The 23,147-nt window shown below is 35.6% G+C and overlaps 1 protein-coding gene and 1 pseudogene across 2 annotated transcripts; both read right to left on the bottom strand.

Moving 5' to 3' along the window:
* Window positions 1-435: 435 nt before the first annotated feature.
* On the bottom strand, window positions 436-10,777 carry LOC110462995 (PWWP domain-containing protein 2A-like). Of its 2 annotated transcripts, XM_021517299.1 has the most exons (3): window positions 10,604-10,777; window positions 6,152-8,243; window positions 436-5,502 (listed from the first exon to the last, which is right to left on the bottom strand). In XM_021517299.1, exons 1-2 carry the CDS (start codon window positions 10,756-10,758, stop codon window positions 6,164-6,166), a joined length of 2,235 nt encoding a protein of 744 aa, XP_021372974.1. In that variant the 5' UTR covers window positions 10,759-10,777; the 3' UTR covers window positions 436-5,502; window positions 6,152-6,163. The 2 variants fall into 2 exon arrangements, with proteins under 2 accessions (XP_021372974.1, XP_021372973.1); XM_021517298.1 differs by having other exon boundaries at window positions 436-8,243.
* A 9,275-nt stretch (window positions 10,778-20,052) lies between these two features.
* On the bottom strand, window positions 20,053-22,027 carry LOC110462996 (annotated as a pseudogene).
* Window positions 22,028-23,147: the final 1,120 nt, after the last annotated feature.

The raw sequence follows: 23,147 nt of genomic DNA, 5'->3' as shown, positions 1-23,147 counted from the left end.
TCCTTCACTCATATCAAAATGGTCTCCACTTGCCGAAGGCATTCTTCATACCAAAATTTAGATTTGTATCACTACAGCAGGTCTCCCATTGAACGCAGTTTAAATTTATCACTCCCCTTTTCCAGAATGCTGTCATTCGTACCAAATGATTACCGTTGCTACGTTTCTTTCTGGTTAAAACCCAGCCAACTGTTTTGAAGTAGCAGTTTTGTACACAAAAAACTGACCATTGATGGCAGCACACACAGACATGCAAAACATTCGTTATTTTTCTTACTTAGCAATTCCGAGCATCCACGTTGAGCGACAGAACCTTTATATATTCCGTAATATTTTAATGCATGAAATGGGAACACATTCCTCTAATCAGCCCCTTGCATTGTGACGCTAGAGCACGACAGGATTTATGAAAGAGAAAAGGAAAAGAAACGTGAGCAATGTAAAATCTGCCTTTAGGCTGTTTTTAATTTCAACTTATATATACATTTCTTATACATTCATGTATACGCATCAATTTTATATTAATATAAGCACAGTTAAATGACATCAGAAATGTAATAACAATATAGTCAAACTATCTGGCCGTCTGTCGCACTGTATCACAGCTTTCACTATCTCTCCACACATCTACCAAGTTAGGGCAGAATTCTTAATTATTATACTGAATTTAAGCAAAAAAAATATCTATTTTAACTTCCAATATGTCATACGATTCAATCATTACATATCTGTCAAATAATTCTGTCAAAATGCTAACTCATTATTTCATTCAAATTCAACTGAAAAGAACTTTTCTTTCAAACAATACTTCATAACTAGATATGTAAGACAAATCAACTTATGTATTCATATAAACTGATTTAGAAATACATGTACCTATTTATAAGAAATCTAAGCACTGGGATGATAAAATAAGATCAGACAAAAATACCATGAAGCAAATTAAACTAAACGTCTTTCCCCTTAGTTTCACCAGAGATCAGAAACCTACAAATTAAGGATGTTAATATATAGTTTTCTTCCCTGATGAGGAAGGAACAATCAAATCGTTTATTATAGCTATAGTGTAATGGTTATTTTTCCTTATTTATACTTTTTAACAAAAAAAAAGTAAAATATTTTCATTGTCTTTCCCCAACCCAATTCAGATTGCTTTAATTTGGTACTAAATTAAAGCAATCTGAATTGGGTTGGGGTTAGACAACTACATTGAGCCAAAAATCAATGAGCTGGTCAAGCACTACATGAGCACAACTTGACTAAAAGAAAACCGTAGGTAAAAATAGCCTTATAGAAACTATCCTTTACCATGATGTACGTATTATATAAAATCTGTAGACAGACATAACCAGATACTTCTATAACCATGAAACACTTCAAATACTTTAAGAAAAATATCATGGCATAATGAGTTGCACTTGAAAACCAATGCAAATTGCAGCCATAATAAGTAAACTTTTTTATGATTCTCTTTATTTCAATTTACCAATTTCAGATGAGGCTATCACAAAACCATGCTATATGTATTATGATCTTAAATGAATATGGTTAACAAAAGTATAAAGATCATTGCATTGAATAATTCTAAAGAACAGGGTTTCCAGGACAGCAATATGAGACTTATGATCCTATATACCCAACTCCCCTCCCCGAAAAGGTGGGTTCAAATCACATATCTTTCAAAAAGATCTCCATCTATCTGAGCATGAAAAATATCAAAATATTTAATTGTGTAAAAGTGACATTGGATTTGTGACGTTATATGAGGATTCAAATGTACGTCTGTGTGCGAGTAAAATTTGTTGAATTATACTAGTAGTTTTAATTGCAGATACATGTAATTTCTCTCGATACTAGGGCTATGATGCCAATGATCAATCATGACTCAATTACACTAATTTGTCTCTCTACTGATCATGTGTTGTGACAAATCTCTATAGTAACATATGCATATTCACCTAGAGACTGACCTGAAATATTGTAACTAATTAATCAAAATTTATGATCAAGTATTTTAGATTCCCCCCTCCTCCAATCTATATATACTATGATACATTAGTTTTTCTCCCTATATTTGGCCTCTATTTAGATTACTTGTAGCCATAAGGACACCTAATTCCTTTCCTTCTAAAACACTTTTACTGCTATAAAATAAATTAAAAATCCTATAAATTTTAGACTTTAATTAAAACTTGATATTATTTTGATAAACTAACTTTCATTCAGGTAAATGATAGAACAACTGTACAAGTAAAGATTGGCACCAAAATTGCGTACAACAAACTAAGAGATACCAAAATTCTAGTACCGAGATTTCTCTTGTCAGAGGTATGGGATCAAAAATAGAATGCTTCATATTCCACAAGTTTTGGCAACAAGGTACATGCATGTACAGAACAACTACAATACAAATCAAAACAAAACATCAATTTGCCCTATTTATGTATATCTTGATTCTAGTCATACTGACATTTTCAGTGGAATATGCCTGAACACGGATGGCAAGAGGTTTTATGAACATTCATGAAATTATATATCAAAGTTCAAGAAATTAAGATATAAAGTACACAATTTACTTAAAAACTATTATTTATGTACATGTACAATGTCAGGAATTGATGAAGTTTCCCAATTCAATCAATTTGGTCCAGCAACTTAGCTGAAACATTTTACTGTTGGAACAAAACATGTACATATATATGTAACTAACATTACAGGTGTATATCAAAATTATTTCTGTATTAACTGCACATCTATTTATGCTTTTGTACACTCATGCATGAATTTCTAGTGTACTATAATAAATACTCTTTCTGCAGAAAAATATTATATCAGCCAAAATCACTCGGTTTTACCAGTATATATTCCAGTTGCAGGTCATTTTTTACGCAAATATAAATTCTAGGCCTGTGTCCGCATTTTACGATTACTAGTCTGTTTGAATTTCACATAAGTAGAAGTTATGAATTATTGTTAACACAGAATCACAGGATCAGGAACTATTCAGCATATCAAGACATTATCCATTAATTGATACCATAAACAATAAATAATTCTTCTAAAAAATAGTTAAACATTATACAAATTACAAAGAAAAATTTGATATAACTTGATTTCATACAACTAATTGTTTAATTACATTTCACAAGACTAGATAAACATACTGAACATATACAGGGGAACATTTTGAAACTATTGAAATATTCAGGAAAATAAATTATCTCCCCTTATTACGTGTAGTGCAAATATATTCAAACAAACCATTTATGCAAAAAAAATATCGTGTTTAACAATTACAGAAATACAATGATGAAACATAACAATAAACTCATAAGAACTGCAACAAAATTAGATATGTTAAAATTTACCTGTGAACATTTATATCATAATTATACAGGTACAGTGAATCCAAATAGAAGTCCCTTTTAAATCTCAAATCACTTATCACAACATCACAGCTAAGGCAGTCACTGGAGCATACATCAGCAAGGGTAGTCGATTTGGAGTTAGTTCATGTGGACATTATAGTAGTAGTCGTGCCTGATAGCAGAAAGGATACATGGACATTCAGTAAAACAGCCCGGCACATTACAAAATTAAGAAATTAAGGAATTAAAGCACTTTTCAACAACTTTCATAAGATATGAGGACAAACGCTTTGATATATTCTTTGAATAATCAATTTGTGACGAATGCATTTCAATAATTTAATAATTAAAGAACATGTATTTTACTATGGTAACAGTGGGTTGGCTAGTATCTTCATTATTTTGAGCTCTTGTAAACCTGAAGCTATTATAGGTGGTAAATAGAAGGCTGTACTTGTGTTGTGACCTCTCCTTTATTTCTGATTCACTTACATGTAATACCAAATGACTCGAAACATCTTTTCAACAATAGTTTTATGGTAAGTCACTAAGCTTGAAGGTAACTATCTGACTTTTACACAATATGCAAGAATGTTTATGCATATGTATAGCTGCAGGAAAAACATGTAAGCCATCAGAGCATTTATATCAAAACCCATGGGCAATCACATATAAACTGTGGTAATTTAACAAATTACCAATACCTCATTATCACCACCACATTTACAGATCCGGTACGTTTGTGTACATCTTTCGATGTGTACATTAGTCAACATTAAGATGTTTATTATATCATGATAGGGAAATATTGAGAATCACTCTAGAAAGCAATATTTTAAGTATTTGAACTAACCCTCAGATTGAGTGAACAAAACATGCACGTACAAGCTGAAGTAATTCAAAGACAATCACATGAAAGCCCTACAATCATATTTATCATATTAATATTGGTAGAAAGGTAGTGAGCATTCTGGAAACTGCACAATATTTTACATGAATGGTGCATGTAACACAGGTTGACTATATGATGATAATCGAGTATGTTTTAATTCAATTTATGAATATAATTCTATTTTTCTTCAAAAAAAGCCAAATCAAAATAAAAACAAGTCACCACAAGCTACATAAATTAAAATTTAACCTTGTATAAATTTGCATAAAGAAAGAACACCTGACTACAACTAATCATACTTTGACATTTTTTTAGAATAAAAATCAAATATTTATAGTAATATTAAATAAAATACCCACATTTTAGGAAACAAAATTTCAAATTTAGAAGAAAATTTATAGAACAATGAATTAATATTGATGGTGAAAATGTAAAAGAAACGGCTTGGTGGAACACTCGCACATCTCTTAAACTTATTCACCCCTACATATTTTAACTGGGTTTGCAGTCTTTGATTTGGTAAGGTTCAAATGTGACTTTATGGGTGAATGGGTTCATGATTAAGGATTCTAATATGGTCATAACAAGGCTTGACAAAATTCACTATAGATATGATTGTTTGAATACATAAATCATTTAACAGAGAGTCCTTTTATAATTATATAAGTAGTACATGTAGTATGTAGCAATATCCCTTATTTATATTACTAGCGGATTGGTTAACATGAAATCTGTACAGCACTTGTTTTTAATAAGAGCTATGTCAAACTTACTGGCCTAATATCAATGTAACAAACCAGGTAAAATGGTTTTATTGAATACTTCACAAGTACAGTATATGAGGTATTAGACAACTTTGAATATTTCATACACAATAGGAAAATCAAGAAGGCTGGTACTGTTATTTAAAAGTATAATGTGCAGCAAATACTCTTAAATAATACACTGTAAGTATGTTAGTCAATACAAATACTTTCCCCCAATTCTACAGGTATACACAAAATGATGCCTAAATGTGTATTCAATCAATACATTTAACCAAAGATTGAAAATTTATAAAATGTACTTGATTCAAGAACAAGCAGGTATCAAAAACAAGCAATGCTATTGTTTCTGTATCTGTAAAAGTGCTGTCCCAATTTTTCTCCTGCAATTACATCATCAATATCTAGCCATGGAAAAAGGGCAGACCTCGTCACTTTTCCCTGTCATCTGCCTCTAATGTCCATACAATCTGTATATCTAAATTCAACAGAATTTTTTTTACTGACCTAATGCCATTACACGAAGAAATTTTATCTTTCACAATCATTTATTGCAGAAGATTTGTTTAAGATAAAATTTCAACATCTGTATATTTTGTCATTTTAATCAAACAATGAAGTCCATGTACTGAATTATGTGTAAATTAAAATATTTCTCCTGTATATTTGTAGATGGAAGCAGGGGTGCTCAATTTCACATTTTACTTGTTCCAGAGTTGTTTGTACTCTGTTGGCAGGTTTAGACAAATAATACCAGCTCAGCTTTTATTTTCGTAGCAAATATTGACAATTTTCACTTAAGCGCTGGTATAAAATCTATTAGCTCATGTTGTTGGGCTAGTGGAATGGTTTACCCCAATGAGAGCACTGATCACTCTAGATCTACATAAATCACATCTTTTACATCATCCAAGGAATCTTCTAAATATAATTTATATATAATCAAAAGATAAACGACTGCATCAATTCAACTATAGAAAGGACCCTGTTGATAGGGACTCCATTCATGACACATGTAGCACTAACACTGCTTGTAGTGTAAAATCTACAATACCGGGGAAACCTTAGTAAAAAGAATCTCTTCAATGAATATTAAAGCTGCATCCAAATCTAGATTTTCAACTCACCAGAACTTACTGTCATAAGTCAAACTCTGTGAAGTCAATATGGTGTGTATTGGTGATACTCTGAGCAGCTATTGTGGCCTGTTTGATGGCCATCTTGTATGGCCCTCGCTTCTTCCGGTTAAACCGGAGTTTGAAGTCCTCAAGGAATGGGTAGAGGTCTGAGCACTGTATGTGGGACATTGTGGATGAGCCGAACCAGGACACATGAGCCAGCTGGCGTATCATAATACCATTGTCACGCTGACTAACGGTGATAGAAAGAACCCGTCCTGGCCACCAGGGGAAGCCCTGTATCTTACCCCATACAATGTCCCCAACATGAATACTCCTCCCATCAGTTGCCACACATTTAGTAACATCGTGAGTCTGAATTTTCATCATCAGGGGGCGTAAAGACTCTATGTTGGTGTCTCCAGGAGGCCCCTCCTCCTCTTCTGTCCCCGAACACCCCTCTGACTTAGCACTCTGATCATCCTCGCTGTCTGGGACAGTCTGTACAGTAAAGCCATCAGCTATTAAGTCGTTATCATCACATGAGTCATCTGACTCGTCCGTTATCATGGAATCTACCGATTCAGACTCGGTGCTATTTCTTTCTCGACTTCTTAGTCGGTATTCCTTTTTCTGAACTTGAACACTTTCGTTGGACTGAATTTTAGGCGACATAGATCTATCAATGTTACTGAATGATGTGTTCTCCTGTCTCGGTGATAACCCTTTGTTTATATCACGTCTAGGTGACAAGCCTTTGTTGACATCTCGTCTAGGTGAGAGGCCTTTGTTTTGTCTCCATGTGTAGAGGAGTCGGGGACGTTGTGAGATAACTTCAGTTTGTGTTGTTTCTGAATGTGTTTCCCCATTTTCATCGAACATGTCTAACATATCACCTTCTGGTTGAAACACATCACTATCATTGCTATGGCTCCCATGGCGGTGGCGATGTTTCCGCTTGTGTTTTTTGTGGTGACTAGATACAAGGTAAGACATTTGCATTGCAGAGGAATTATTTTCCGAATCCTTTTTGTCTTTAGGTTTTTTAAATGCTTTTTTTGGTTTTTTGTATGGCCACATTTCTTCAGAACTACTTGTTTGGTCATTAGAATCAGTCTCCTGCACCTTCGTCGGACTTTGTCCCTCCCCATCTACCTCATCACCATGGATACGGGGAGGGATCTTGATAACTGTCCCTTCTCCAATTGTTATCTTTATCAATGGACTTGCTTTAGTATTAGCTGCTGATTTGTCTAATTTCTGTATTTTATTGTCATTTACAACTGTTGTTAATAATTTTGTTTCCCCATTAGAATCTTTTCGTAACGGTAAAGGTTTAGCTTCAGGGTTTGAATCCCTTCGAGATGTCACAACTTTACTTTCTGAAGTGGAGTCTTTACGAGATGACACTATTTTGTCTGTAAGAGATTCCCTACGAGTTAACACTATTCTACTCTCTGGAAGGGAGTCTCTACTTGATAACATAGTCCCAAGTTCAGAAGAAGATTCCCTTCGAGCAGACACAGTCTTAGATTCAGTCAGTGAAACTCTTCTCGATAACACAACTCTACTCACTGGTAGTGATTCACTACGAGTTAAAACAGTTCTTGATGAAATTCTTGCTGCTACTGGTTTGCTTTGAATGAGAGACTTCCTTCGTGACGGATATGTTTCAGGCTGTGAACTAGCTTGTGTAGCCGTTCTCTTCCTCAACCCTTCCTTGAGCGGCCTGCGTGTAATTGGTGTAGGGGAAGGTTGGTGTACTGGTGTGGGTTTTTGCTGTTTTGTTACAGCTGTGACTGGTACAATACCTTTGTCTGTTTCTGTACACACAGCCTTACATTTGTTGCACAGTGTCTGTCTAGGGCGTAATCGAATCCGCCGTACATTTTTGTCCTTGTACAGTGCCCGTGTGAGGGCCACTGGGTGTGGAGGTGGCTGGCGGTTGTTTTGACTAGACCCTTCTTGGTATGTGTATCTGTTTGATGTGGCGGCTAACTCTGGTTGTGAGCTGGTATCACCTTCAGCGACATGTTGGGCATCTTTACCGTTGTTTGATCCACTTTGGTCAAATTGCCATGGGACACCATGCGGTAAATTTCTGAAAGACACAAATTTAAATTTAATTTGCATATATTCCCATTTATACTGCATGTTCTAATATAAAGACTTCACAAAGAAATTGCATTCCTAGGGCTATGAACAAAGTGATGATCAGTGTCATTTTGACACTTCTAGATCTCCTGCCATAAATAATGTGAGACAATGTATATGCAGCAAAAAAACATTTTGTTGATGTTAAGCTATTCGAAGAATATTATCTGCACTGACAAAACAGACTTCTAGCTATGCCATAAATATTACACGATTCTTACATTTTAGATCACTTATGATAATAGTTCGCACGGAATTTCTGCATGTAACTTGGTCTGGCCACTTCAAAATTAATGATATGTTTTGTTTTGTGACCAAGCATACAAATCGTACCATGCATTGATTAAGGTGGTATAGAGAATACCATTGCAAAGTTTTGCCAATAATCTGATTCTAAGTAGTTATTGAAAGAAATGTGTCGCTGGCTTGACAACATGTAGCTAAGCTGTTTATTGTTGTTTGGAATGAATAGGTCCTAGGTTTTGAGTTCTATCTGTTGCAGTTTTCCATCACTTTTTATATTATATTTAAATGCAGTGGAGGTACATTGTAGATTTGCATGGAGTCAAGCATGGATTGAACATGTGAATTCTTCACCATAATGCTCTATTACCTCTTTGTGTATTGAAGAGTTATCTTCTCTTGTGAGCAGGTATTGATTGTTACGTCGTTGGTCTGTGTTAGAAAATTACCTTGTTTTCTCAAAAATTGATGACATTAACGTTACTCTCACTAACAAATGATGTAACAATCAATACCTGCTCACAAGAGCAGATAACTCTGCAATATGCAAAGACGGAATATTAACTGACCTATCAAACCCGGTTTAGTTGCTGTATGTAGCAGAACAGTGAGTGGAATGGACCAATATTGCTGACAACCAGGCTAGGGCATCTCTAAAGATGAATTGTGAATGCTTGGAAAGGGGATCGATACCCAAACCTGGGTTGTAAATAGTGTACCAGTACTGGACAAATTGTATTGATTAATGTATATATGCTAATACATGTAGTATTAATTGTATATCTATGTGTACTGTAAAGCACTTTAGAGTGACTTAAAATTTAGCTAGAAAGGGCACTATGTTAAATGTTGTATAATATTAGTAGTAGTAGTATCGAGTTCAAAGGTCTGAGGTTCAAATCCTGGTTTGGCTTTGCATTTTTTCTAGCGTTTACATGTGTAATGGCCTGTGACTAACCCTCGTTTCAAGTACTGGGTGAATGCCTGGAATGGGGATACCCAAACCTGGGTTGTAAATAGTGTACCGGTACTGAACAAGTTGTCTTTGGGGGCAAAGACCAGGAAAAGGAAGAAGGATTCAGTAGAGGAACTCAGGGCCGGGGAGGATCACCATACACTGGTGCACTTTGGTTTCATTATAGTTAAAGTGTCAATCTAGAGTTCAAGAGGCCCCAGGTTCAAATACTTGTCTGACCATACAATTTTCCTCTCCTGTTACACTATGCATGGAAAAAGCATAATATGAAGATGTGCATTGATTATAATTAGGTATACTGCCTTACTAGTGCCAGCTGTAGGGAATTTAAATAGCTCAGCGGTAGTCTCAGCCGTCTGAGCATTGGGCTGGAGAGCCAAGGGTTATGAGTTAGAGCCCATGCCAGCGAACGCAATATCTTTATCACTATTCCTCGTCCTGCTACAGATACACAATATTGGATTGATGCATACTCAAAAGTCCAATAAAAACAGAACGTACATAATATGACTTGGAGACGTGACCCGAGTGATTACTGTCCTTCATAAAATTTAGCTCCATGATAAAAACACGGATCTGGTAAAATTCAACTGTATTTTCGTATGTAGACATAGCCAGTTTTTAATAATAAATCACAGCCTAAATTAATATTTTATTTAGACTAGAAAACTTTCAGAATAAATACAAATATTTCAAATACTGAGCAGCAACATGTATGCATATCATACCATCAATAGGAGGAACAGCGTTTTTATCATTTGCATTTGTACGAAATATTTTCTCATATATTCATTTTCACGAATGCATGAATCAGTCGTTTTGGAACACATAAAAAGAACAGAAAAATTTATAATGGAGGGGGGGGGGGGGTTGGATTGGAACATCGGATTTGTAAAATATGCACCGATGGTCGTGTCGGTTACACGTGGCAATGGTTATAACGACACAAATACCAACAGATTTCTCGACTGAAAAATATGCTACGTGTCAAACGATTCTGTGGCATGGGAAAATCTTGATGAATGACAGATGTAAACGGAAGAAAAGTACAGAAATCGGGTTGTATTTTCGAAGCTATATTCCATTACCTCTTCTTCATATCTAATAAAATACCACGGAAAACTTTGCTTCCAGTTTCTAAGGATACGACGAGTACATCATTTAGAGCCTCTTCTATCGTAACGGGCAATTTCATGCCCTTTGAAAGTAGCCCGTTTCGCCTTTTTTGCTCCGCCATTTTCATGGCCTCTCCATTGCCTTCTTTCAATGCGCATGCGTACAAGTAGGAAAAACATCGGAAGAAATTGGTAAAATCTGGCTTTATGCCGGGGATGTTTACGTAAATCGACTCACTACATATCATTGAAGTCAATAAGAACCATAGGAGATATGTTTCAGTGTGAAAATAAGAGAACTAATAGCATTCCACCTCAAGGTAAAATTGCATATTTCATAATGATCAAAGGGAAACAACTCGTATCAAAGTAGCCTATGCAGTCTACTTCAAGATTTTATCTGGCAACCAGCCAAAATCGGTCTGTCACATTTAAAGTGATTTCCATCAGCAGATGCACCAATCAAAGTGACAAACAAATCTTTACGAAATCAACAAGTAAAACTAAAAAAATAAATCAATTTATACCATTTGGTCTGAGAATTTTGAAAGAAAGAAAAGAATACAAGGTAGGCTTATAGCAAATAAATTTGGGACACCAAACACAAGACATAAAAAGGCACATTTAAAACAATGTCTTATCCGAACTATTGGATACGTCAAGAAAAAATGCAATTACACTGAAAATAAAACCACGAAATTAGTTAAACATTAGAGATTTTTACCATGGGTTAGCCCAATCCTAGCAAAGAAAATGAATGAAAATATGAAAAAAATGCACAAGCACACGAAAAAGCAAAGAAACTCCAAACCAGACATTTTGAATCAATGAAATCAAAAATACAGAAAAAGACCAGGTCAACCTATAGGGCCTATACCGAAAAAAAGACCAGGACAACCCATAGGACCTATACCGAAAAAAAGACCAGGACAACCTATAGGGCCTATACCGAAAAAAAGACCAGGACAACCTAGGGCCTAAACCGAAAAAAAGACCAGGACCACCTATAGGCCTATAAACCGAAAAAAAAGACCAGGACAACCCATAGGACCTGTACCGAAAAAAAGACCAGGACAACCTAGGGCCTAAACCGAAAAAAAGACCAGGACAACCCATAGGATCTATACCGAAAAAAAGACCAGGACACCCTATAGCACCTAGACCTAACAAAAGACCAGGACAACCTATAGGCCTATATACCGAAAAAAAAGACCAGGACAACCCATAGGCCCTATACCGAAAAAAAGACCAGGACAGCCTATAGGACCTATACCGAAAAAAGACCAGGACAACGTATAGGGCCTATACCGAAAAAAAAACCAGGACAACCTATAGGGCCTATTCCGAAAAAAAGGCCAGGACAACCTATAGGACCTATACCGCAAAAAGACCAGTACAACATATAGGGCCTCTACCGCAAAAAAAGACCAGGACAACATATAGGGCCTATACCGAAAAAAGAGCAGGACAACCTGTAGGGCCTATACCGAAAAAAGACCAGCACAACATATAGGGCCTATACCGAAAAAAAAACCAGGACAACCTATAGGGCCTATCCCGAAAAAAAGACCAGGACAACCTATAGGACCTATCCCGAAAAAAAGACCAGAACAACCTATAGGCCCTATACCGAAAAAAAGACCAGGACCACCTATAGGCCTATAAACCGAAAAAAAAGACCAGGACAACCCATAGGACCTGTACCGAAAAAAAGACCAGGACAACCCATAGGTCCTATACCGAAAAAAAGACCAGGACCACCTATAGGCCTATATACCGAAAAAAATACCAGGACAACCTATAGGGCCTATCCCGAAAAAAAGACCAGGACAACCTAGGGCCTAAACCGAAAAAAAGACCAGGACCACCTATAGGGCCTATACCGAAAAAGAGACCAGGACAACCTGTAGGGCCTTTATCGAAAAAAAAATACCAGGACAACATATAGGGCCTATACCGAAAAAAAAACCAGGACAACCTATAGGGCCTATTCCGAAAAAAAGGCCAGGACAACCTATAGGGCCTATTCCGAAAAAAAGGCCAGGACAACCTATAGGGCCTATTCCGAAAAAAAGGCCAGGACAACCTATAGGGCCTATACCGAAAAAAAGACCAGGACAACCTGTAGGGCCTATACCGAAAAAAAAGACCAGGACAACCTATAGGGCCTATACCGAAAAAAAAAGAAGAAATAAAAACAGTCTCAAAAAACTATATGTTTATAAGAAATCTAAAAAAAAAAAGTGAAGGCCAAAACAACCCACCACTCAGAAGTAATGACAAATTACTTGACGACACAACATGAAAAGCAAATATTCTCAAACCAGCAATTCAAAGATACTTAGCCATAGCCATCTATATATATATAGAGATGGAACTCAGTATACAGTACATTCTATAGTCTATCCTATATTACAATTCACCTGTATTTGTCTGGCCCTAGGTCGAGGAATATTCGATTTGTTGTTAGAAATCGCCTTACTACTCTAGCAATAAAAGGAAGCTTTATAAATCTTTATTGGACGTGTTTTGGTTGTAGCTCTTCATTCTACTTGTTGTAATGAGATCTGGTGTAATTTACTAATGTAAGCCGTTAGCCAATAATTGCTACATGTAAATAAGCATTTTAAAGAAGTATTCAGCGTATTTTGTTTAAAAGTAATCTATTAAATCAAGGTGTGCTATATATATATATACAACAATACATGTAGGATCTTAAACAAGTTTTCATTTCATTTGAGATTTTATCTAACGAGTCTTAGGAGGGTTTTTTTGTTGCGAGCCTTGGCGAGCAAAAATTAAAACGTCGAGACGAGTTTCATAAAAGCTCTATGAAATGAAAACAAATTTAAGATACTATTTATCACATAACTCAGAAAACTTACATTTTGACAGGTTTTAAAGCCAAAATGTAGAGGGCTTAATCAAACGGAGACAGCCATACTTAAATCCGTCAGTCGATCAAACGAACGCTATTACTGCGATATTTATGATCGCTCTGAGAGGAACATTTGTTCTAAAGCTATTGTCTGTTCTGATTTTTATGTTCTTTTTAGTCTCTTCTTTCAATGTTCTTTCTTCGTGTTTCAGTCAAACAAATTTTCACTATAGCTGGTCTTTACTTTTTGTTAGTGTGGAAGTCTTCGGTTTGCCGATTCGATTATATAAAAAAAATCCCATAGATAATGGTTAATGATATAATGTCGTATAGAGTGGCCATCGGAGGCCTCTACACTAGAGTATATGGCAGATGTTGGATGGAATCAGAATTTATCTTGTTTAGTGTTCATTTAGGTCACATTTTTAGTCAATTACTGTATTCAGGGAACATAATTTCTAATACAGTTTTAGGTGTAGTCCGGTTTCTGAACTCTAGTTTTCTCAACATTGAATTTATTATTATTTTAATTCTTCTTTTATTATCACATATGGACATTGAATCAAACCAAGGCCCACATGAATGATCTCTTTTCCATCTGAATGTTAGAAGTGTTAGGAATAAAATTGAGGCCATCGAAGATAGAGCAGGCGAGTATGACATTATTTGTCTCACCGAAACACATCTAGACGAGCATGTTGCTTCTGAATTTGTACGTATTAACGATTCCCACGAACCATTTCGCTTAGATATAGAACTTTCACCGGGGGTGGGATTCCTGTTTATTTTAATGTCATGTTAAAAGTCAAGCGTCTACGTGACCTTAAATACAGAGGAGACGAAGTCTTTTGAACTCAAGTTGATTTCCCAGGTTAATGTTTAATTCTATGTACCATTTATAGGCCCGAAAATTCTGTCCAGCCCTTTTGGAACAATTTACGTGAATCTATAGACAGTGCTCTAGTTATTTCTCCCAATTTGATAATCACGGGTGATCTTCACGTGGATTTGTTAACTACTTCATCAATACATACGGAATGATAAGTTTAATTAATGAACCTACTCGTATCTGTCCTACCAGAGCTAGTCTCCTGGACCCCATCTTCATATCTGAAACTTTGACTTGTGTTGAAAGTAATGTTATTATTACAGTAGATGATTCGATCAGTGATCATGAGGCATGTATTGCTTCAATCAATATATGTTTTGCTATTAAAACAGTGTATACGAGAAAAGTCTGGCTTTATAAATCTGCCGACTTTGGTAACTTTAATAATAAGATTTTAGATTTCGATTGGGAAAATAATTTTGCAAACTGTGATACTGTCGACGAAGCCTGTGACCTTTTTACATTGAATTTTTTAGAATTTGCCGCAGAATTTATACCTTCCAAAGAAGTGACAGTTGGCCAAACGACAAACCCTGGATGTCATTTGAACTTAGAAAACAGATAAGGATTAGGGATAGATTGCACAAATTATATAGATCCCGTGGAAACCCTTCTGATATTAACAAATTTAAGTCTCAGTGCAATAAAGTTACAGTCGAACCTCGTTATCTCGAAGTCGACGGGATCGTTGGAAACTTCGAGTTATCCGAGTATTCGAGTTATGCGACATTTTTATGTAGGATTTACGTTGTTGGGACCGATATTTCACTTCGGGATATCCGAGTTTTTTGAATTTTCAGAGTTCGAATTATCAGAGTTTTTATTACTAAGATTAAGAAGAGTTTTGGCCGGGACCGATAAACGGGGTCTTCGAGTTATACGAGTTCGAGATAACGAGGTTCGACTGTAATAACATTAAGAAACATGCTCGTCTAGAGTTCTATGAAAATGTCCATTGTCTCATCGACCAATTTTCAACTTCAGATCCAAAATTTTACTGGAGACCTATTAAAAGACTTATGAAGTGTTCAGGCTCATCCCAGTCTGTTCCAACCCTTCAAGATCCTGTATCAAATGAATTTTTTACAAATGGCAAGGAGAAAGCAAATATGTTAAATGATTTTTTTGTTCCATTACTAGTCTTGATGATTCATCAGCAGATATTCCTTAAGTTCAGAACAGGACTGACAAGATTATAATCTCTATACGTACGAATTCTGAAGAAATATGAGACATTCTTCAAACTAGGTAAAGCCTCTGGTCTCGATGGTATTAGTAACCATATGTTAAAAGCAACTGCCAGTACTGTATGTTATCCGTTAATGATTATCTTTTAAAACATGTCTCTTTCTCGTGGTATATATCCACAAGCCTGGACACTTGCGAAAGTAATGCCTTTGTTCAAGAAGGGGAACAGACATCTTCCTTCAAATTACCGACCTATATCTTTGTTATCTACTGTTGGGAACGTTTTTGAAAGGGTTGTTTTTAAACATATCCATAACTATTTTTTGGAAATCTCCTTCTTTCATCAACACCAGTCCGCTTTTATGCCGAATCATTCGACCTTATATCAACTCATTGAAATCTATCACAATATCTGTCTAGCTTTAGAAGACAAAAAAAATGTCAGATTAGTTTTCTGCGATATCTCTAAGGCCTTTGATCGTGTATGGCATAAAGGGCTCATTATTAAATTAAAGTCTTATGGGATAACTGGCGAGCTATTGAATTGGATCAACAACACGTTTTTATATCGAATTTTCTTTCTCGTGCTGGTTTCATAAAAGCAGGAGTTCCTCAAGGTTCTATTTTAGGCCCATTATTATTCTTAGTATATATTAATGACATATCTGATGTATTGCTTTCTGCCTCTGGACATTTCGCAGACGATACTTCTCTCTTACACATATCTTCTTCCTGTCAAGAAATAGACTGTCCTTAACCTAGACATTGATTCTTTAAGTAAATGGGCCATTTTTTTTTAGTAGATTTCAATGCTAGCAAGACCAATGTTTTATTTATCTCTAATGCGATAGAACTAAATGGAGATTTAGAATTACGTTTTAACGACTAATTATTGAATTTTAGTGATCAACACAGACATTTGGGTGTAGTCTTCAATTCTGCAGGTAATTGGGGGGATAATATTTTAGCTATTTATACCTCCGTTATGAAGAAAATAAATGTTCTTAGAAGTCTGAAACATATTCTTAAAAGAGAAACTTTGTTTTAAATATATAACTCTCTTATTTTGCCAATTTTTGATTACTGTTGTGAATTATGGGACGGATGTACAATTAATGAAAGTCAGAGGTTAGAAAAATGTCAACGTGAAGCCGCACGTATCATTACTGGTCTTCCTTCCTATGCTAATAATTATGCTCTCTATTTTGAATCGGGGTTAGCAAGACTCTCAAACAGGAGAAAAAGAAGGAAACTGCATTTATTGTACAAAATGAAAAATGGTATCACCCCTGAATTCTTAAACAAAATTCTACCCAATACAGTAAACCAAAATGTCAGATATCCTTTAAGAAACAGTAATGACTTTGTAATACCAAATTTCAGATTTTCTAGTACAGATTCATCCTTCTAACCTTCTACGCTTCGCTCTTGGAACAATCTAGATACTGCTAAAAGATCATCGGTCACTTTAGGAAGATTAAAAAAAAGCCATCTCTCGAGAATTGGACACCAAGACGCACAGTTATTTTGGTTATGGTGAACGAAAACTAAATATCATGCACACTAAATTAAGGTACAACTGCAGTTCCCTAAATTATGATTTATTTAGAGCCAACATCGTAGATAGTCCCGCCTGTGTCTGTGGATCTCCATGTGAAAACGCCTATCATTTCTTTTTTGAATGTCCAGTTTATACACACCAGAGGTTTGAATTGTTTCAAAATCTAAATTTTGTTAATGAAATCTCCTTAGATATATTTTTTATCTGGTATTCCGGATCTGTCTTCTCAACAAAATAATTATATTTTTCGTAACGTGCAAAAATTCATAAAGACCAGCTGTAGGTTTTAATTCGTAAGGCGTTTTATATTTCTATACTCAATTTGTGAGACTGTTTAATGTTGTTCTTTCTCTTTTTGTTTCTGGTGTTGTAATGCTACTATTATACATATTATTTGATACCCAGTTGTGCCATGTTTGTAAAACTGATGTATATATTTGGGGAAAGGGCGTAAATAATGTTGTAATAACTTGTGCCCAATCCTGTTGTCACTATTTTGGCAATAAAATATGTTTAAACTAAACAGCCATTTTGTTGCGCCATTCACAATTTATAACGTCACGTCATTGTCATAATCGATTTCTGACTTGCACATCCAATCAAAAACGCTCCAGGGTATATTACACTTGGTGACATATGTACAAATATTACACGGGCGAATTCACTGGATAACAGGCCGATTAATCAGAACGGCGTGTTCTTATTTTGTATATGAAGGATCGGTCATTGAATATACATGTTTATGTCGTTAGTCCGGCCTGTCTTTGCACTTTTTTTTTATGTTTTTATGTATTAGCCTATGGATCCTAGACTGAAGAGCAGTATTATTGTTTTTATCTATTAAATGGCCTCTGCACTTTGCGGTTGTGTTTTAGAAAGCTTTGTGATTTATTTGCATTTGTTTACACAATAATCTTGTTGATGTCTTTGACCAATTTAATGTTGTTTTGTCGTGTTCGTCCAAGGTATTTACTTGTACTACTTATTGGTATTTTGAGAGCATTTTGTTGAAATTGTGAGTATGGTGCATTTGTCTGGGTTCATAAGCCAGCCCTGTTCCCGGGGTCCAAAATCGGGAGTCCCCCTCCTAAATAGGAAGAGTTGGCAAGTATGTACAACTGTTTCGGTTCGTTGTTTTAAAACAACTGTGATCCATGTGAATGTGTTTCACGTGATGCCGTAGTAGCGTAGCTTGTATTGCAAGAATTTTGTAGAGTCCAAAAGGATGATGAATGTTATGCTGTTTTGGGCAAAGTCTTGTATTTATAAATGTTAGAAGTTGTGTTTTAAAGGTAATTGTGGAGGGCAAGCCACAGAGTATTTTTCCGTCTCCTAAATGTGTAAGGTAGCACAGGTGATAACGTGTTTGAGGGGTTGCATGCTGTCCATGTGAGCGATATGGGGCTGTGGTTGATGCGTTGTAGTATACAGTGTTCACAGTGTCAAGTGCTTTTGTGAATATTTTTGGAAATGTTGATGAAGTGGTGTCTCCGTGTTCTTTGAATATTCTGCCATGGATTTGATCTAGTCCTGTAACGTTTTTAATGCCGTACATGGTAATGGCAAGGCTGAATATTTCTCGTCGGTTTTTTTCGGGTTTCTACGTGGGCGCAAACGTAACAGGAAAGGAAATAAATCCCACGGCCAAACCAGAACTCTAACCGGAACCTACGAACTCTAGACGAACGCTTTAACCAGATGAGCCAGAGACCGACACAGTCCAGTTCCGCTACGTATACACCACTCCCCTAGTTCAACCCATACTGGGCATAACTCTGCTCTGATGAACTTGGATCTACTATTGTTTTAGTTACTTTGGAGCTATAAGGGTATGGTGATATTCCCCGTTTTCGCCAGCCTGAAATCCTTTAAGCAAACATTTCTTCTCCTCAGTTCCATGGAACGCAACATGAAAACAACGGAAAGCAAGGTACTATAGTGTTACAACTTGATACCATGCAAACTTTTCAATATCCATGACTCGACAAATCGACTTTCGTCCTTCTATTTGTATACTGGTTTTGTTTGTTGGCGGTCATGTCTGTGTTATATTTTCTGTTGGTGACTACTGATATACAATTATGTGTAATGGTTTTTGACAGTTGTTTCTCTACACTGACATTATATCCTCAAAATACATCTTGACGCTCCGTGGTTATAGGTGAATGTTCTCGTGATCTTTCTCGTGTTTGGTATTCACACCCGTCTCCAGTTATAGCTAGGAGATCGAGGTCGTTCGTTTCCCGTTTCCACGCTAGGTAGCCTCATTTTATGTTTGTTCTGGATTCAGTGAAAATAAGGTAATCTTTTTATGATTTTTTATATCTGATCGATAAATATATTACACATATGTAGATCTAATCTATATTTATTTATTCACGTCCTGGGCACCACATGCCAAGTAAGTTTAACATTATTATTTATTTATTTGTTATCATTACATTAAGATGCGATCGGTAATTTTACTGATAATTGTAACTTATTGGTAGATAATGTTCGTCGTGATATTTCCTGTGGTCTATTGGTACTTTGTCAGTTATATATATTCTTATAGGTTTAACTGTGGATAAACGATAATAGAATCAACACATATGTGATCGAATCTATGTAAATGTATTATTCGAGTTATTTTAAAGTACGCGCTATTGTTGTATAGTTGGGCGCGTTAGTTTCGGTACTGTGTATTGAATATAGCTATTTATTGTTGTAGGGACTTTTGTCTATATTCTCGTGTCCATCATTAAACACATCTATGAAGAGAGAATCCTGTGTCGGTGGTTATTACGCCAAGACCCTCCCCTAGTTATGTTTCCATGAACATTATTGATAGAGGGGAAGCAAGTTATAATGTTTCCCTTATATATATGTAATAAACAATGACGACAATGATAATTTTCAGTGCTATTATTGATGTCAGTATATTCATAACAGAAAACGGATACTTCTTGAAAATATATTTTTATTTTGCTATGATGAAACGATTGATATAAACTACTGTCCAAGGAAAACAAGAAAAAACTTACATCCGGGCTCCCTCGCATTAAATGACTGTATAATGACATACTGAACTATGTTTTTAAAACCAAATTATCCATGTTAATGAGATTAAGAAATAGAGGATATTTTATTTGGACGAAATAGAGAAAACGTTGAAATCAATTAAATCGGGAATACCGAACGCATATTCTGGGAGGTTCGTAACAGTCATCAATTTCGTAACTTTACATCCGGGCCCAAAAACGGCCTCGAGTTCATCTATCGGAATACAAAACGGCGGTCCTTTACCGAGATCACGTTCAACGATCTCTGTCAAATAACCTGTCTCTGGACCAATAAGAGTTCTCATTAGGTCCACGTATTTTTTCCTGTCACCAGGTCCAATAGCTTCCATTGAACCTCTATCCCACACCCCACTAAAGCCCGACTCAACCTTGGCAGAGAAATCAAATATATCACAACAGTAAAGTCGGATTTTATTGTCATGTGACCGGAACAGTGTTCCTTTCACAGAAGATGCGGTTTCTTTGGAATATTCAATATTTTGTTCCGTGAAGAATTCCTTCAAACCCTTTTCTGAGGCTTCCACGCCTACGACCTCAATCCCGCGGTCGGCCAGCCATTTTATGTCCACAGACTTCCCGCATAGCGGAATGAATATTTTATTTTGGACGGAAGACTTATTAGTCAACATCTTGTAGTACCGCTCCAACCCCTCGTGGACACCTGTCATCTGCCATGGGGTACAGTTATCCTCCCAGTTGTTGAGCCATCCTTGGATATGATCAGACGCCATTATTGTCAACCAAGTGCCACAAACCTAGTGTACAGAAATAGATAAAGACTCATGACCAATAGAAGACTTGTTAAGTTTCATAAAGTTACATGAATTAGGACGATGTGATTGTTATGACAAAATGTTTCAGCCATTTCGCGCTCTGGTCGATAAAAGCCGAGAAACGGTCGCGACGCGAATATATATATTTATACATAATTTATAAACCGTGACTACATGTATATAAACTTTTTGCTAATTGAAAATAAGCAGCATCTTACCAATTAAGAATAGACATATACTATTCACCACTCAATGGCATTGTAACTATATAGCCCTATCAAACTTAGATAACATTCATTTCAATTATAGATGCCAGGGACCATGTGATGACGTCGTCATCATTATGACATCATAATATTCTGATGTTGAATATTGCTGACCCTCCATACAGATAATTGCTGTTCATTTATTGAAAAAACTAGCACACACTATACATACAATTATTTAAAATGATTTAATTTTCTATAAGATGGAAATACAAAGATTGTATTATCATACGTGTGTGTGCATATGAATGTAATTAAGTATTGAACTGCTTTAGATGGCATTCATATTGCACCATTATCGGGTGGATCTTACAAGTCCTGTCCAAAACGACATTTTAATCGCGCTATAAATTAACTTAAGGTTTCATTTTTATCGGAGTTATTGTAATCTTTCTACAGTATGCGAATACATGTACATTTATAAAACGTTAAATATGTTTTGAGTAGTTGGTTACTTTATAACAATAATAACATAATCACACGAATAGAACGTAAATGTTCAGTAATCACGCCCGTTACATATAAAGTCCGAAATAACGATCATATGAAGTATGATTACTATTGCTGCCACAATACAAAAATGAAAGGACGACAGTCAGCTTTCTCGGATAAGTAACATAAGAAGCCTGGAAGACAATACTTATACTTACACATTCAAGTGCTTCACCTACAAACGTATAGTAATGCGATGCTACATGAAGGTTTGATGATGCCAGAGATTCTGAGATACTTAAACACTGACTCCGGAAGTCTCGTGCAATGCAATATGTAAACAACGTGTAGTAGTAGTAATAAAAGCAACATGGGTACAGCACAGAACGCCCGGCACAGATAAGCACTGATAAGATTTAGCGTAATGTAAATGGTTGACAAGCTGTTACATACACGAAATAGATATATATATATACACAATCTGAGCTAATAAATTTATTTCCAATTTGATATGATTATGCATCAGCTTAAGAATCTACTCATCTGAGGAGTTGAACAAAACTGTAACCAACTTTTTTTTCTTGTATGTGATTTTGGGAAAATGTATACAAAATGAGTTAACACATACATATTGTAACCATACCTGTAATTTTCCTAATGTTTTATCGTACAGTTCTGCTTTGTGTCTAGAGTCCGAGAAAGTTATCATCAATTATTTCGATACATTTTCTGTTAACAAGGCGTATGAAAATGCCTACAATGTACTGTTAAACGTTAAAAAATACACGCTGTGTTTCGTGACAGATATTTCGCCTGCTGTACATTTTGGGATGCACTGATTTTACATTAGAAATTTCAATTAGTCATATCAACTGAAAAATCTTCTACTTATATTATTTTATATTCAAATACTATGATAATAACTGCCTACAAATATACGTAAAAACCTTACTTTGTAAGACAATGCTACACATATTTAAAAGCCCATTCTTAATTCTATCAAAACATATAGCGTCAGAACAAGCATGTAAGAAACTAAGCTACTGAGGCTGATCGACTGAGATCCCAGGTGACGGGGGATTTGAAATCCACAAAATTACCAACAAGTTATATGACAAAGAAGAACGGGATCATTCGATACCAACTATTTCTCTAAAATTTAATGATTTCAAAAAAGGAAAGGGCCTTTGGAAGTTCAATAACTCTTTACTACAGGAATTTGAATACTTAGATCTTGTCAAAAAGTCTTTAGAGGAAATTAAAGTGCAATATGCTATTCCAGTGTACCAAATTGATAGCATTAATCTCATTCCTGATACAGATATCCAATTTATCATTAATGAACAGCTGTTTTTAGAGACACTTTTGATGGATATAAGGGGCAAAACAATATCATACTCTTCATACAGGAAAAAACAACAAAACATTCGAGAAAATAATCTTAAAGATGAGATAAAGAATATTGAAG

The sequence above is a fragment of the Mizuhopecten yessoensis genome, unplaced genomic scaffold, assembly GCF_002113885.1.
Source record: "Mizuhopecten yessoensis strain PY_sf001 unplaced genomic scaffold, ASM211388v2 scaffold10849, whole genome shotgun sequence".
NCBI classification, from domain to species: Eukaryota; Metazoa; Mollusca; class Bivalvia; order Pectinida; family Pectinidae; genus Mizuhopecten; species Mizuhopecten yessoensis.
The sequence above is the reverse complement of the archived record's forward strand: the minus strand, read 5'-3'. Positions and strand labels throughout refer to the sequence as shown.